General features: G+C 56.3%; 1 protein-coding gene and 1 non-coding gene across 2 annotated transcripts; both read right to left on the minus strand.

Moving 5' to 3' along the window:
- Positions 1–4,220: 4,220 nt before the first annotated feature.
- PCSK9 (proprotein convertase subtilisin/kexin type 9) lies at positions 4,221–10,248 on the minus strand. Its single transcript, XM_054165171.1, has 11 exons — positions 10,156–10,248; positions 9,899–10,022; positions 9,568–9,701; positions 8,649–8,790; positions 8,369–8,565; positions 7,556–7,739; positions 7,093–7,263; positions 6,230–6,378; positions 5,979–6,138; positions 5,453–5,634; positions 4,221–5,160 (listed from the first exon to the last, which is right to left on the minus strand). The coding sequence occupies exons 1-11, from the start codon at positions 10,228–10,230 to the stop codon at positions 4,993–4,995; spliced, it is 1,686 nt and encodes a 561-aa protein (XP_054021146.1). The 5' UTR covers positions 10,231–10,248; the 3' UTR covers positions 4,221–4,992.
- A 3,101-nt stretch (positions 10,249–13,349) lies between these two features.
- Positions 13,350–13,420, minus strand: TRNAG-CCC (transfer RNA glycine (anticodon CCC)). The gene has a single exon. It is a non-coding gene; the product is annotated as a tRNA-Gly (tRNA).
- Between the last annotated feature and the right edge of the window lie 1,641 nt (positions 13,421–15,061).

Below are 15,061 nucleotides of genomic sequence, written 5' to 3' on the forward strand. Positions count from 1 at the left end.
TCCCAAGCAATGCCTCGGGAGACACATGGCGGAGTCAGCATCTTAGAAACGTTTCTGACGTGCGCTGGGGCGTTTGAAATGTGATGTTTTAAATTCACTTGGAATAAATCACTTCTCATGGATTTCCCCCTTTCTTCCTTCCCCTATCCCTAATGCTTTGTTGAGGGGGGTGGGGGCGGGTAGAGGGGGCATAAATCATCCCAAGGAGTCAGCAGGCAGCGGTGATGGCGACGGAAGAAGCTGGGTAACGTTCCTCCGGGCTGGCACCACTTCTCACTTCAGGCTCCTGCTATTTCCTATGGAAACAAGGTCGTTCCTCCGTTACCAACAGGCCCAGAGGAGAAGCACGGGTGAGAGAGGACGGCCTCAGGATGGCTCATCACCGCTGGATACTTGAAACCAATACAAACTTTTTCATGGTTCTGCTCACGCTTGTACAGAGTCAGTGGTTTTTCTTCTTCATTTTGCAAGCAGATGGATCCTTGGTCCATTTTTTTTTTTGGTTGGTTGGTTTGGGTTTTGGTTTTTGTTTTGTTTCCAGCTGCTGTCATTTGAACCTGCTGAAAAGATTAATTTTTTTCTTCTTTTTTTTTTTTTTGGGGGGGGGTGGGGGGGGAGGGGGAAATAAGAGTTCAACACAACCACAACAAAGAAAGAGTTTTTTTGTGTAAATTGTGATGCATTTCTATGTTGTAATTTTTACTGCCAATCTTTTTTGGATGATAAAAGGAAAAAAAAAAATAAAGAAAAAAATAATAATGGTTTTATACAGCTTACAAAATGTTCAGTGAGGAGAAGCAGCCACAGCCTGCCTGTGAGCAGCCTTTGGGGAAGATGTTTTCTGATTAATAACGTGGACATTTTGGCACTGGAAAAAAAAAAATAGGGCAGTCTTGGGATTCCTGGTCAATGGAATAAAGCTATTCCTTTCACAGAAAAATCAGTGTCGTCATTAGACTGCTATGCTCTTGTCTCTTTGGAGGGAGGCCAGCCCAGAGGGACCTTGGCAGGCTGGAGAGGTGGGCACAAGCCAACCTCATGAGGGTCAACAAGACCGAGTGCAAGGTCCTGCAGCTGGGTCGAGGCAACCCCAGGCACAAATGCAGGCTGGGCAGTGACTGGCTGGGAAGCAGCCCAGAGGAGAGAGACTTGGGGGTGCTGGTGGATGAGAGGCTCAACATGAGCTCTCAGTGTGCACTTGCAGCCCAGAAAGCAAATCAGATCCTGGGCTGCATCAAGAGAAGTGTGGCCAGCAGGTCAAGGGAGGTGATTCTCCCCCTCTACTCAGCTCTGGTGAGGCCCCACCTGGAGTACTGCATCCAGTTCTGGAGCCCCTGGTATAAGAGGGATATGGACGTGCTGGAATGTGTCCACAGAAGTATGATCAGAGGGCTGGAGCACCTCTCCTGTGAGGGCAGACTGAAGGATTTGGGGCTGTTCAGTCTGGAGAAGAGAAGGTTCTGAGGTGACCTAATTGTAGCCTTCCAGTAGCTGAAGGGGGCCTACAAGAAGGCTGGGGAGGGACTTCTCAGGATCTCAGGTAGTGATAGGACTAGGGGGAATGGAATGAAGCTGGAGGTGGGGAGATTCAGGCTGGATGTGAGGAAGTTCTTTCCCATAAGAGTGGTGAAGCCCTGGGATGGGTTGTCCAGGGAGGTGGTTGAGACCCTCTCCCTGGAGGTGTTTATGACCAGGCTGGATGAGGCTCTGGCCAGCCTGATCTAGTGTGGGGTGTCCCTGCCCATGGCAGCGGGGGTGGAACTAGATGATCCTTGTGGTCCCTTCCAACCCTAACTGATTCTATGATCCTCCTTGAGCATCTCCCCTATGAAGACAGACTGAGAGCCCTGAGGCTGTTTAGTCTGAAGAAAAGACTGAGAGGGGATCTGACCAATGTCTGTCAATATCTGAAGGTTGGGTGGCAGGTGGAGGGGGCCAAGCTCTTCTCAGTGGTGCACAGTAATAAGTCAAGGAACAACAGGTACAAGCTTGAACATAGAAGATTTCACCTCAACATGAGGAGAAACTTCTTCACAGAGAGTGACAGAGCACTGGAAGAGGCTGCCCAGAGAGGTTGTGGAGTCTTCTCTGGAGACTTTCCAAACCCACCTGGATGCATTCCTGTGCAGACTACCCTGGGTGATCCTGCTTTGGCAGGGGAGTGGGACTGGATGATTTCTGGAGGTCCCTTCCAACCTCTAATATACTGTGATACTGTGATCCTCTTACCTTGAAAGTTCTCAGGCCATTCCTGCAGGTGATAAGCTCTGAGAGGTCACCACGGGTTGACTCCTGGCCAGAGTAAGTCAAAGCAGCTGAGCATCCCCCAGAGCTGAGCTGCTTTCTATCCTCTTGCCATGGCATCTTCTGGCAGATTTGTATCTGTGTGCAGTATCTTCTCCTGACCTTCTTAGCAGGCAGGGCTTGCAGTCATGGATTAGACCAGCTTTAGTGCATCAGATAGTGAGCTTTGCAGCGCTCCAGCCTGGATTAATGCAGCCCTTGCTGCTGCTGTAGTGAGGGCTGGGAAGCTGGACCCGCTGCTGCCTTCAGCCAGGGGTGCAGCCTGCCTCTGCCTTCCTGACAGGTGCCTTTGACATTTCAAGCATGCCCCAAGCTCTGCTCTCCACTGGCTGTGCCAGTCCTGAGACCATGTGCTGGGTGTTGCAGTGTGGTGGCTGGAGATTGTCCACAGCATACCTGGGATCAGCGCTGCCTCCTCCTCAGTGAGAGGTTTCTCCACCTCCCCACGTACAAGATACTGAGCAGGAGCTAATCTTCTAACACTGTTTGCTTCTACCAGGCTTGAACTAAGCTGTGGAAGGTGTGTCTGGCTTACTGCATGTGAAACATGCCCACACCTGCAGGGAGCAGACAACAGGGAGCTTCCCCTCTCTCAGGGGAGTCAGCAGAGGTGATGTTTTGAAAGGTTACAGCCTCCTGAGGCTGCTGGAAAATCCCCAGCTGTGCCAAAGCTGTGCGGGAGCTCTTAGGCTCCCTTTGGCTTCTCCTCTTAGTACAAAGTTCAGATTATAACTGATAAAATGATGGGCTGTAATAATTACCCACCTGATGTAATTACAGGGCTAGATGAGGATTAGGCCTTTGCTATCTTTAGGTAAGAAGAAACACTTCAGAGGGCTGTGTCCTCCTGGGTCTCTGTCTTGCCAAGCTGAAGTAGCAGATGTGTAAGGGACATTTTGATAGGGGAAAGTATCCCCAACCCAGAACACCCACCAGCTTAACCTGGTGCTTGTGCTATCAAGTTTATTTTTTTCTCAACTGGCCTCATGATACCACACAAATTATTTTTTGTAGTACCAGGAGGCTGCTGCTCATGAAAATAAGGGGAGTGCCAGCTTTGGGGGCTTCTGCTGCTCTTCAGCCTCTCTCTGCTGCTGTGCAACTCTCTTTGGACATCTGTACTTTACCTTCTTTCTGGAGCTTCCCTGTTTACCAAGTGAAACCTACTGTTACTAGACACAGCAGCCCAAGGACACATTCCCCCAAGCTGGCTGATGGTTTGTTTCCATTACTGGAAGCTCTTGTTCTACACCACTGTTTTTAAAACAAACTTCAGTTGTCCCATGTGCGTGGGACAAGAAGACCCAGCCCCTTGCTCTTGAGCCAAGAGCAAGAGAGGGGAGGGTGCCCACACTGTGTGCTCTGACCTCTGAGCATGCAGCAGGCACCCAAGGGCACCTCCTGCCAGAAGCAGGAGAGGGACTTCTCATGAGAGTGTCCAGAGACAGGACAAGGAGGAATGGTTTGAAGCTGAGGGAGAGCAGGCTTAGACTGGAGCTTAGGAAGAAGTTCTTCAGTAGGAGGGTGGTGAGATTCCGGAATAGGCTGCCCAGGGAGGTTGTGGATGCCTCCTGCCTGGGGGGTGTTGAAGGCCAGGTTGGATGAGGCTAGCTGAGAGGTGTCCCTGCCCATGGTGGGGAGGTTGGAGGAGATGTTCTCTGAGATCCCTTCCAACCTGAGCCATTGTGTGACCACAGCCTGTGCTAGTGTCCTGTGGCCAGCTCACTAACAATGCTGAGCTCCTTTTGGGGAGCAGCATGCCTGCTGGAGGAATTCCAGCTCCCCCTTCCCAACTGCTTCCCCATGGGGCTGCAGATGAAGCCAGGCACTGGATCACCTCTCTCCTGAGCACTGGTCTAGGAATTTTCTTTTAAAAAGAGGTTTATAAAATGTTTATTTATAAAATTCCAAATAAATATCTGAGGTACAAATGTACAAACCAAGGTACTGTGAAAGTTTGCTCTCTTTTGTTCTGAAGAGGAATCACAGCCAGGGAAGAGCTGAAAGGAGGGAAGCTGTTAATCCAATGCCTAACACCAGCAGATCATTAACTTTGACTTACAAAAACCCACTAGCAACTAACAAAGCAGAAGCTGACTCCTAGCAATGCAGATTAAAATCTAATTAAAACAAGCAGACTGTTTAAGCTACAGCCCTTACACTCAGCTGAAAACTGAAGTCTCTTGGGGATGTGAGCAGGCAATTATAAAACTGCCCCAAAATGGCTACACTCTGATTTCTCCAGGAGCTAAGCAGCATCTAATGTTCAGCTAACCAGGAAAGAAAGGGAGCGATCCTCACCACGAGGAGGTGATGGGTTTGTCAAACGCTGTGTGACAACAGGAGCAGCCTCTTGATGGCTCCTATTCAGAGTCCTTAGAGAAAGAGGTGGTGAGGAAAGGATGCTGAGGTGACTTCTGTGATGGAGCAGGGCTCTGGCTGCGCAGGGGCTGCTTGGAGACCTCTGGCAGAGCCCCCAGGGTCTGTATGTGAGAGTGGGACACCCTTGTACCCCACCATCACAGCAGCCCAAGGGCAGAAACTGTCAGCAGCTGCATGTCAGAGCGGGGAGCGTGCCAGGAACAGCAGCTCAGCCCCGGCAAGGTGCCGAGGCAGGGACAACAGCAGTCCACCAAAGTCCCTGGGCAAGCCCGGGCAGGGCAGCCGCGGCTCCAGCTCAGCCTGTCCCTACTGCTGGCTCCGGCAGCAGATGGCGATGGCTGTGGCCGCGCTGCTGCCCGGGGCGCTGGCTGCCACACAGGTGTCATCCACGGCGTAGGCTCCCATGGTGCCGGGGCTCTGAGAATGGGCACTGCAGCCTGTCAGCGTCCAGCCCTCCTCACAGGACACAGCCACCTAACGGGGAAAAAGAGGTCACTCGCCACGGGTCAGCAAAGGGGCAGAGATCTGCCCAGCCCTGATGTCCCCAGGCCTTAGGGTGATGTCCCCAGTGTCACATGGAGCTGCTGCACACCAGCTGGGGGAAGTGTCCTTTTCCAGGAGGGCAGCTGGGGACACCAGTGAAGGCTGAGCTGGGCAGCCACAACGAGATGCCAAAGCCATTGTGGCACCCATCAGGAGGATGAGGATGGAGGGATGAGCCAGGGCAAGGACAACACCGGGGCAGAGCAGTGTGCTCCATCCCTACCTTCTCCGCGAAGCCTGGGGCCATGTGCTCCTCCACCCGGCACTGCAGGCTGGCGGCAGGGCAGCACAAGGCGTGTGTCATCACTTCTGTTACACCAGTGCAGTGGCTGGGCCTGGCCCCCGGGCCCGGGACAGGTCTTCCGCCGTCACCCAGCACTGCACCAAAGGAGTGGAAACTGCACCCTGCCAAGGACGGAGGAGCTGTCAGTGCCGGGCAGCCAGGGCAGCATCCCAGCACAACCCCAGGCACTAAGGGATGTGTCCTGTGCGACCTGCGCTAGATTCTGTGGTCCTGCAATAGATTCCATGGTCCTTCTCTGGCAGGGGGTTGGACTCCGTGATCTCCGGCGGTCCCCTCCAATCCCTAACACCCTGTGATCCTGATCCCGTCCCCGCTGAGCCCCGAGCCGTCCAGGCACGCATCACGTCCCCTGCCACCCCAGCGCCCGCAGCCACCCTTTTACCCCCGGGCCCCAGAGTTTCTCAGCCATCAGGTGCTGGCTCAGGACGCCGTTGCCCGCCGTTACCGGTCAGGACGTGTTCCCGCGGGGAGCAGCCGGCGCCCGCCGCCCAGCTGGCGTTGATGCGGCACTCGGCCCTGGGCCACGTACAGCACCTGGCGATGGCATAGACGCCCCGGCCCCGGAACGCGTTGTGGGCCACGCACCGCTTCTTCCCGTCCTTGTCCTGCGGCCGGGGCAGCACAGCGTCACCGGAGGGGCTCGGGGGGCTGGGGACACCCCTCTGAGGCAGCGCTTCTGCCTCACGCCCCGCTCACCTCCATGTACTCCCCCAGCCGCCTGCCGCTGCGGGAGAAGCTGGAGCAGCTGAGCATCTCCTCGGTGGCGGCACAGCGAGCCGCGGCCGTGGCGTGCCCGGTGAGCCCCGAGCGTGCCGACCACACCGACCGGCAGTACAGCTGCCGGCCTGCAACGGGCGGATGGTGTCAGCGGGGTGCGGAGCCACGGCAGCACCCAGAGACCGCTCAGAAGCAGAGATTTGTCCTCTTTGGGAAACCTTTTAAGATCGTCAGCTCCAAGCATTAACACAGCACTGCCAGATCTACACTAAACGGTGTCCCTCAGCACTACATCTGTGCAGCTTTTAAACCCCTCCAGGACCTGCATTTCCCCACGCAGCCTGTTCCAGACCTTGACAAGCCTTTCGGGGAAGAAAGCATAAACTTCCCCTGATGCAACTTGAGGCTGCTCCCCCTTGTCCTATCACTTGTTACCTGGGAGAAGAGACTGAACACCCCCTGGCTCCATCCTCCTTTCAGGGAGTTGTAGAGAGCAAGGCCTCCCCTGAGCCTCCTTTTCTCCAGCATGAACAACTCCAGTTCCCTCAGCCTCTCCTCACAGAGCTCTGTTCTCTAGACCCTTCACCACTTGTCCTTTGGGTGTGCTCCAGTGTCTCAACATCAAACGACCTATGGCTTGGACCACGCTGCCAATAAAGGCTGCCAGGTCTCCACCCCACCCTCTGCATGCATACAGCCACACTTGGGCTCAGCCATCCCCGGCACAGCTGGAGGAGGAACATGCCCTGCCCACACATTGTGCTTTCACCCAGGTACATCTCTCCCTGGCAAAGGGTAGAGCCCTGCCAGGCACCCAGGCACCATGTAGCCGAGGTCCCTACCTGTGCCCAGCTGGGCAGGCAGCCCAGCCACGCTGTTGGGCGTCTGCAGCCGCTGCTCCTCGGGGAACCAGGCCATGTCCATGGCGTTCTTGGTGGCAAAGTGCAGGAGGCGCTGCCGGAGCTCGGCCAGGCTGAGCCGGGGCTCGGCGCTGAGCAGCATGGCAGCCATGCCTGCAGAGAGCCCAGGGGGACCCTGGTGAGAGCCAAGGACTGCACAGCCACCCACACACTCCCTCCCCTGAGCCACACGACTCCAGAGAGACATCAGAGGAGTCACTGCAGCCCACCGCCATGGGACATCACAGCTCTGCCCAGGCTGCAGGCCCCAAGCAAGCCAAACCATGGCAGCCAAAAATGTCCCCAGCATGGGGAGCCCTGATGCCCTGTGCCTGCAGGGATGTGTACCCAGCACCACAAGCAATCTCAGGGCCAGCCCTGCTTGGCACCCCGCAGCCCAGCTCGCCTGCCACGTGCGCGGCTGCCAGCGAGGTCCCGCTCCGCGCCGTGAAGCAGCTGCTGCAGTCACTGGAGGCGCCGATGATGTCGTCCCCTGGCGCAAACAGGTCCACGCAGCGGCCAAAGTTGGTGCCCAGGGTGCTGATGGAAGCAGGCTGCTCCTCACTGTTGGTGGCACCTACTGTGATGACCTGCCAGGGCATTGACAGAGAGAGATGGTGTGGGATGGGATGGGATGGGATGGGATGGGATGGGATGGGATGGGATGGGATGGGATGGGATGGGATGGGATGGGATGGGATGTTCAGCCCCAGCCCACTCAGCCACCTTGGCACCAGAGGAGATCAGAGAATTGTTAGGGTTGAAAGGGATCTCAAGGATCACCCAGTTCCAACCCCCCTGCCATGGGCAGGGACACCTCACACTACAGCAGGTTGCTCACAGCCACTGCCAGCCTGGCTGCAAAAACCTCCAGGGATGAGGCTTCCACCACCTCCCTGGGCAACCTGTGCCAGTGTCTCACCACCCTCACGGGGAAGAACTTCTTCCTAACATCCAATTTGAATCTACCCATTTCCAGATTTGTTCTATTCCCCCCAGTCCTATCACTCCCTGACACCTTAAAAAGCCCCTCCTCAGCTTTCTTCTAGCCCCCTTCAGATACTGGAAGGCCACAATAAGGTCTCCCTGGAGCCTTCTCTTCTCCAGACTGAGCAGTCCCAACTCTCTCAGTCTGTCCTCATGGGAGAGATGAGCCCGAGGAAGTGGCAGCATGGCCCCAGATGTCCCAACACCTCCAGAAACTGCCCCCAGCCTGTACCTCTGGCTCAGATGCTGGTGAGTACAGACAGGCATCATCCTTGTAGTTACCAGCAGCTGCAATCATCACCACCCCCAGCTGTGCCATCCGCCGGCAGCCAGCGTTCAGTGTGTGGCTGTAGGCACCAGCAAAGGGCAGCAGCACCACCAGGGGCACGTAGGGCTTTGTCTCCAGGTTCGTCTTGATGAACTCTAGGCCTGAGGGGGACAAGACAGGCAGGACACTCTCACAGGATAGGGATGAGGTAGAGAGCTCCTTTTCAGGTCTTGGGGTGACTCACCGATGAGGGTCCCGCTGACAGTGCCCTTGCCCTGGCAGTTCAGCACACGGAGGCTGCGGATGCTGGCACCGGTGGCCACGCCGGCGTCACGCCCGATCAGCACCCCAGCCGTGTGGGTCCCGTGGCTGTCACACCTGCTGGCCTGGTGCAGGCACCATGGTTTTACACCCTAGCTCCTTGCATCGAAGCAGTTTTGCAACCCCATGGCATCCCACCGATTTCTGACCCCAAGAGCCTGCTTCCTATCAGCTAAATCCCATGGCAGAATAAATCTTTTGAAATATTTCAGGTTGTGGAGAAGATTAAAAAAATCACAGGATCACAGGATGTCAGGGGCTGGAAGGGACCTCTGGAGATCATTGAGTCCAACTCCCCTGCCAGAGCAGGACCAGAGAATCTGGCACAGGTCACACAGGAACAAATCCAGATGGGTCTTGAAAGTCTCCAGAGAAGGAGACTCCACAACCTCTCTGGGGAGCCTGTTCCAGTGCTCTGGGACCTGGGCAGGAGAAAAGCTGACTGAAATGACAAAGGATACACAGGCAGCCTTCCCTGGAGCTGTGCTAGCGCTGGGCTCCACTACACAAGCAGTGACAAAGCCACACAGGGCAGCACCAGCACCCGCTGCAGGGCACAGGCAGCTCTCCTCACCCTGCAGGTGGAGGGGACCTCAGTTCCCTCTTGCAGTGGATACCTTGACACACACCCATGGCCACCCAGCCTGCTTTGCCCAGGAAGGAGCTTAGCCACAGCACCAAATGCACCACATTGAGGGTCCCAACAGTCCCCAGGCCCACAGCTTCTGCTGCTGCATGTCCTGCCCATTTTGTTGAAAGCCAAGTGTTCCTTATGCCATTGTGAAGCCCCACAACTCTGGCCAGGGTTTGGAGGGTACAGCATGCAGCAGCTCAGGGCTCACCTGCCTGTGGAAGTGGGACCCATCCTCTTCAGGGACATTCTCAAAGTCAGTCACAAGCACCCTGCCTTCAATCTCCCGATGGGTGCTCTGTACACTGGTGTCCAGCAGGTAAATCTCCACCAGGTCACCTTTATCTACCAGGCACACAGGTGGAAAGGTGACCATCACCATGGTCAGCCCTGACCATCTGAGATGCTCCCAAAATGCAGCTCCAGACCTGCAGCACCCGGGGCAGGGGGATATTCCCATCCCCTCAAGATCAGGAAAGCAGGTGGGGTCCCTGACCCTTCCCCAAGCACCTGTGGTCCTTCCCCCAAGCCCCAGCACTTACTGGGAGGGCTGTAGGCACCCGAGCTGGGCTGTGACAGTATGATCCTGCCCAGGTTCCAGGGGATGCTCTGGGCAAAGACATAAGAGTCCTCCTCGACATACTCCACATGAGGCAGCTTCAGTGCCTGAGGGAAGAAGACACAGAGCTCAGCACAGTGACAAAGCTCCTACATCCCCCTGGGGCCGGGGAAACCGACCAGTGGCCAGCCCTGCTGCCATCCTCTACCACACGGGGACTCATCACTCGCTCCCCCGTACCGTGTCCAGCACATCGCCACTCATCTTCACCAGGAAGGCAGGCAGGAGGTGGAAGACGTGCAGCAGCTCCATCATGTACCCGCGCCGAGCTGCCCGGGCCTGCAGCCTCCGTGCCGTGCCTCGCACCTTGGCCTCGCCGATGCCTGCCCGCAGCACCACAAGGTAGCGCCCGGGCAGCCGCCACGACGCCTGTGGGGACGCGAGCACCGAGTTTGGAGACATGCACACACGCGTGGCAGCCCCGGCTTTCCCCACCACCCCACGCTCCTCACCTTGGTGGCACGATGGAAGGCAGCGGGACTAGATGGGGGGGCCTCGATGGCAGCTGCCTCCTCCTCGGCAGCTCCCAGCGCCAGCACCAGCTCCGCCGCCCGCTCCAGCGCCAGCACCAGCATCATCAGCGCCAGAGCCCGCGGGGCCATCGTGCCCGCCCGAACCCCCGACGGGCAGCGCGGAGAGACGCGGAGCCGCCGAGACCCTTCAGCACGGTGCAGCCCGGACCGCGGAGCCGCTGCACACTCGCGGAGCTGAGGCGCCGGAGAGCTGGAGCCGGGGAGCTGGAGCGCACCTGCGGAGGAGTCGGAGCGCTCCCGCGGAGCTGAGGAGCCGGGGAGCCGGCGCTGGAGCGCACCCGCGGTGCCTCAGAGCCGGAGCGCAGCGGCAGCCGTGGCTTTGCCCGGCGTGGCGTGGCGGGGGGATCACGCCACCGCCGCCGGCCCCATCGGCCCACCCGGGCGGGTTAACCGTTAACGGGGTGGCGGTGGGGACGGTGGGGCCGCAGCCACCTGGGGAAGCGGCACGTCGTGGGGGAAGCGGAGGGCAGGGGAGAGCGGGCAGCGGTGCCCGCACCCGGCTGCGCTCCTCAGTGAGCTGGAAACTCCCCAGGAGTCCCCGTGTCTTGCCGGGAGCTACGGAGAGAAGAACGCAGACGCTCAAGGACTATTTTCAAGAGCGGCTGGAAGCTTTTCTGTGCCTCTTGCTGGCCTGCTTCACAGGCAGATTTCCATGGAAGCCTCTAATCCTGTTTAGGCTTTGCTCGCAGAGCCGTCACAGTGCAAATGTTGCTTTTCCAGGCTGCGGTTGGTGCTTTCCCATGGCTCTCACCACCGCGTTCCGTCTCTCCCCTCCACAGCGCTGGGCTCCCACACTGCCCCAACATCCCTGAGACCTTCAGCAAACCCCGCTCCCTGCTCCCTGCTTCTGAGTGAGACACAGATTTCGTTTGCAGGTTATTTATAAGTTCCTCTGAGCTGATGTGTGTGGTAGGGACGCGTGTATGGGTGAATGGGTTTTGTAACGATGCGTGCGGCGTGCATGGATGCAGATAGACTCATGGAATGGTTTGGGCTGGAAGGAATCTTTAAAGGTCATCGAGTCCAACCCTCTGCAAGTCAGCAGGGACATCTTCAATTAGATCAGGTTGCCCTGAGCCCCAGACAACCTGACCTGGAATGCTTGCAGGGATTGGGCATCTACCACCTCTCTAAGCAATCTGGGTCAGTGTCTCACCACCCTCAGCACAAAAAATTTCTTCCTTCCATGTAGTCTAAATCTCCCCTCTATTCATTTAAAACCACCCCCCCTCGCCCTGTCACAACAAGCCCTGCTCAAACAGTCTGTCCCCAGCTTTCTTACAAGCCCCTTTAAGTAATGAAAGTTCTCCCTGGAGCCTTCTTTCCTCCAGGGTGAACAACCCCAACTCTCTCAGCCTGGCCTCAGAAGAGAAGCCATCTTTTAGATGTCTCTATAAGCTTTATGGGGATTTCTATTTTTTTATATGGATTTCTGTGGTTTATGTGGATTTCTATTGTTTTATATGGATTTCTGTGTTTTATATGGATTTCTATTGTTTCATATGGATTTCTGTCTTTTGTATGGATTTGTATGTTTTATTTTCAGTGAGACCTCCACTGGGTGCCTGCACCCTGGTTTGGTTACCAGGGGTATGCCAGACCCCTCTTGCCTCCCACTCTGCCACACTGAGACGACTTCACCAGAGTCCAGCATCCACCAGGATCCTCATGGGGACAAGTCTGGTGCCTTATTGCCAGCTCAGCTTAGTCATGCACCTCTAAGTCATCCTGCAAACACAGAGCTGGTGCTCTGGGGGCACCTTCAGGGCAGCCCAGCAGTGCAGAACCCCATTTTGAGGGGGACAGTCTCCCCAAAGAGTCAGTTGCCTGCTTTTTGCATGGGTGAGAAGCCATGTCTATGGGAAGGGTGAAGAGAGCCCCCCCAGAGGAGGGGGAACCAAAGACCTCCCCGGCCCCCACACAAACCTCCATGTTGGAGTCATTGATCTCAGAAGTATTTTCCAGCCTAAGCAATTACACTGTTCTGTGTGCTGAGCAGCAGGCAGGCCTTGGCATGGATAACCTGGCCCCAATACCTGTGCCCTCCAGCTGTGACTATGTGAAGGGGGCTGGTGTCCTGCCTCAGGGTTGGTGGAAGCAGAGAGCAGAAAAGGCAACAAAGAAGTGAGACCCCACCTGGAGTACTGTGTCCAGTTCTGGAGCCCCTATTACAAGAAGAATCTGGGGATGATAGAATGTGCCCAGAGAAGGACCATGAGGATGATCACAGGGCTGGAGCTCCTCTGCTGTGGAGACAGACTGAGAGAGTTTGGGCTGTTCAGTCTGGAGAAGACTCCAGGGAGACCTTATTGTGGTCTTCCAGGGTCTTAAGGGGGCCTACAAGAAAGCTGGGGAGGGACTTTGTAGGGTGTCAGGGAGTGATAGGACTCGGGGAATGGAGCAAAACTAGAAATGGGTCGATCCAGCTTGGATGTTAGGAAGAAGTTCTTCCCCATGAGGGCAGTGAGACACTGGCACAGGTTGCCCAGGGAGGTGGTGGAAGCCTCATGCCTGGAGGTTTTTGCAGCCAGGCTGGCAGTGGCTGTGAGCAACCTGCTGTAGTGTGAGGTGTCCCTGGCCATGGCAGAGGGGTTGGAACTGGCTGATCCTTGAGGTCCCTTCCAACCCTGACAATTCTCTGATTCTAAGAAGAGCCTAACATGATGCAAAGCCCCGCTCAGTCCCCTCCAGCCATCCCACCCCGGGAGGAGCGGGGACCATGCTGCTGGCAGATGGATGCAGGGCCGGGGGTCATTCCTCCGTGGCTGCAGCAAAATGAACCCCTCCTTAGGCTGACCAATCTTGGTGCGATTCAGCATTTACATTGACACCACTGCTCTGTGCACCAGCCGGGAATCGAACCCGGGTCGCAAGAATGGGAATCTTGCATGATACCACTACACCACTGGTGCCCGGCTGATGGAGGTGCCCGGCCGGCCCCTAATGCCATGCAGGAATGTCCCTCCCGGCAAGTTCCTGTTTTCTCTCTAGTGCCTCCTTCTCCCAGTGTTTAACCCCAAACCGCCCGGGGAGGGCTGAACCTATTGGCCCCGCCAGCCCTAGGCAGGTCGGGAGCGGCTCACTGAGGGACCAGGGGACCCGGGGACCCACAACGGAGGTCCGGGGAGAGAGGCTGCAGCCTCCACCTCAGCCCTCTCCTCAGCCCTGCCTGAGGGAAATGCTCTGGAAAATTCAGTTTCTCTTGGCAAAAGTGAAGGCCAGAGCACAGAATCGTGGAATGGTTTGGGTTGAAAGGGACATTTAAAGGTCATCAGGTCCAACCCCCGTGCAAGCAGCAGGGACATCTCCCACTAGAGCAGGTTGCTCACAGCCCCAAACAACTTGGCCTGGAATGGTCCCAGGAATGAGATATCCACCACTGCTCTGGGCAACCTGGGTCAGTGTTTCACCACCCTCAGCATAAAAAATAATCTGTCTAATCTAAATCTTCCCTTTTAGTTTAAAACCATCACCCCTTCTCCTGTCACAACAGACACTGCTACAGTCCCCCTTTAAATACTGAAAGGCCACCAGAAGGTCTCCCTGGAGCCTTCTTTTCTCCAGGCTGAACAACCCTGATCCTCACAGCAGAGGGCTTCCAGCCCTGGGTCATTTCTGCAGCTTCCTCTGGCCCTGCTCCAGCAGGTCCCTGTCTCTCCTGTGCAGAGGGCTCCAGAACTGGCCCCAACATTGCAGGTGGGGTCTCAGCAGAGAGGAGCAGAGGGGCAGAGTCCCCTCCCTTGACCTGCAGCCCACACTGCTGGAGATGCAGCCCAGGATGTGGTTAGCTTCTGGGCTGTGAGTTCACATAGCCAGCTAATGTCCAGTTTTTCATCCATGAGTACCCCAAAGGTCTTCTCTTCAGGGCTGCTCTCAATGATCTTTTCATCTCCCAGCATGGATTGATACCAGGGATTTCCCCCAGCCAGATGTAATACTTTGCACTTGACCTTGAGGCCTCATGAGGTTCACATAAACCCAATTCTCAAGGTCCTCCAGGTGTCTCTGCATGCTCAGGTCAGTCAGTTTCACCACACAGCTTACTGTCACCTGCAGACTTACTGAGGGTGCACTCAGTCCTGTGTCTGTGTTATTGATAAGGACATTAAACAGCACTGGTCCCAGTGCAGACCCCTGACAGATACCGCTTGCCACCAGTCTCCAGCTGGACATCAAGTTGTTGACCTCCACCACCTGGATGTGACCATCCAGTACATTCCTCCTCCACCCAACACTCCATACATCCAATCCATATCCCTCCAGTTCAGAGAGAAGGATATTGTGGGGGGCTTGGTGTCTCTACAAGACTACGATCAACACAAGCCAGCAACGCAGAGCAGCGTCCTGCCCCAGGCACCCTCCACAGCCTGGTGAGACTTGTCCCCTTCCAAGTGTCCCTACAGCCCCCAGGAAGGGCAGGCAGGGGTGGAGCAGGTCTAAGCAGCTTCCCCTTGGATGGCTGCCAGCAGTGTTTAGCAAACACCGGCGCCCTCGCTCCCCACCCTCCCACAGCACCGTTGTCCATAAACACCCCGGTGACGCGGGCGATGCCT

This window comes from Dryobates pubescens, chromosome 11 (genome assembly GCF_014839835.1).
Source record: "Dryobates pubescens isolate bDryPub1 chromosome 11, bDryPub1.pri, whole genome shotgun sequence".
Taxonomy (NCBI): Eukaryota; Metazoa; Chordata; class Aves; order Piciformes; family Picidae; genus Dryobates; species Dryobates pubescens.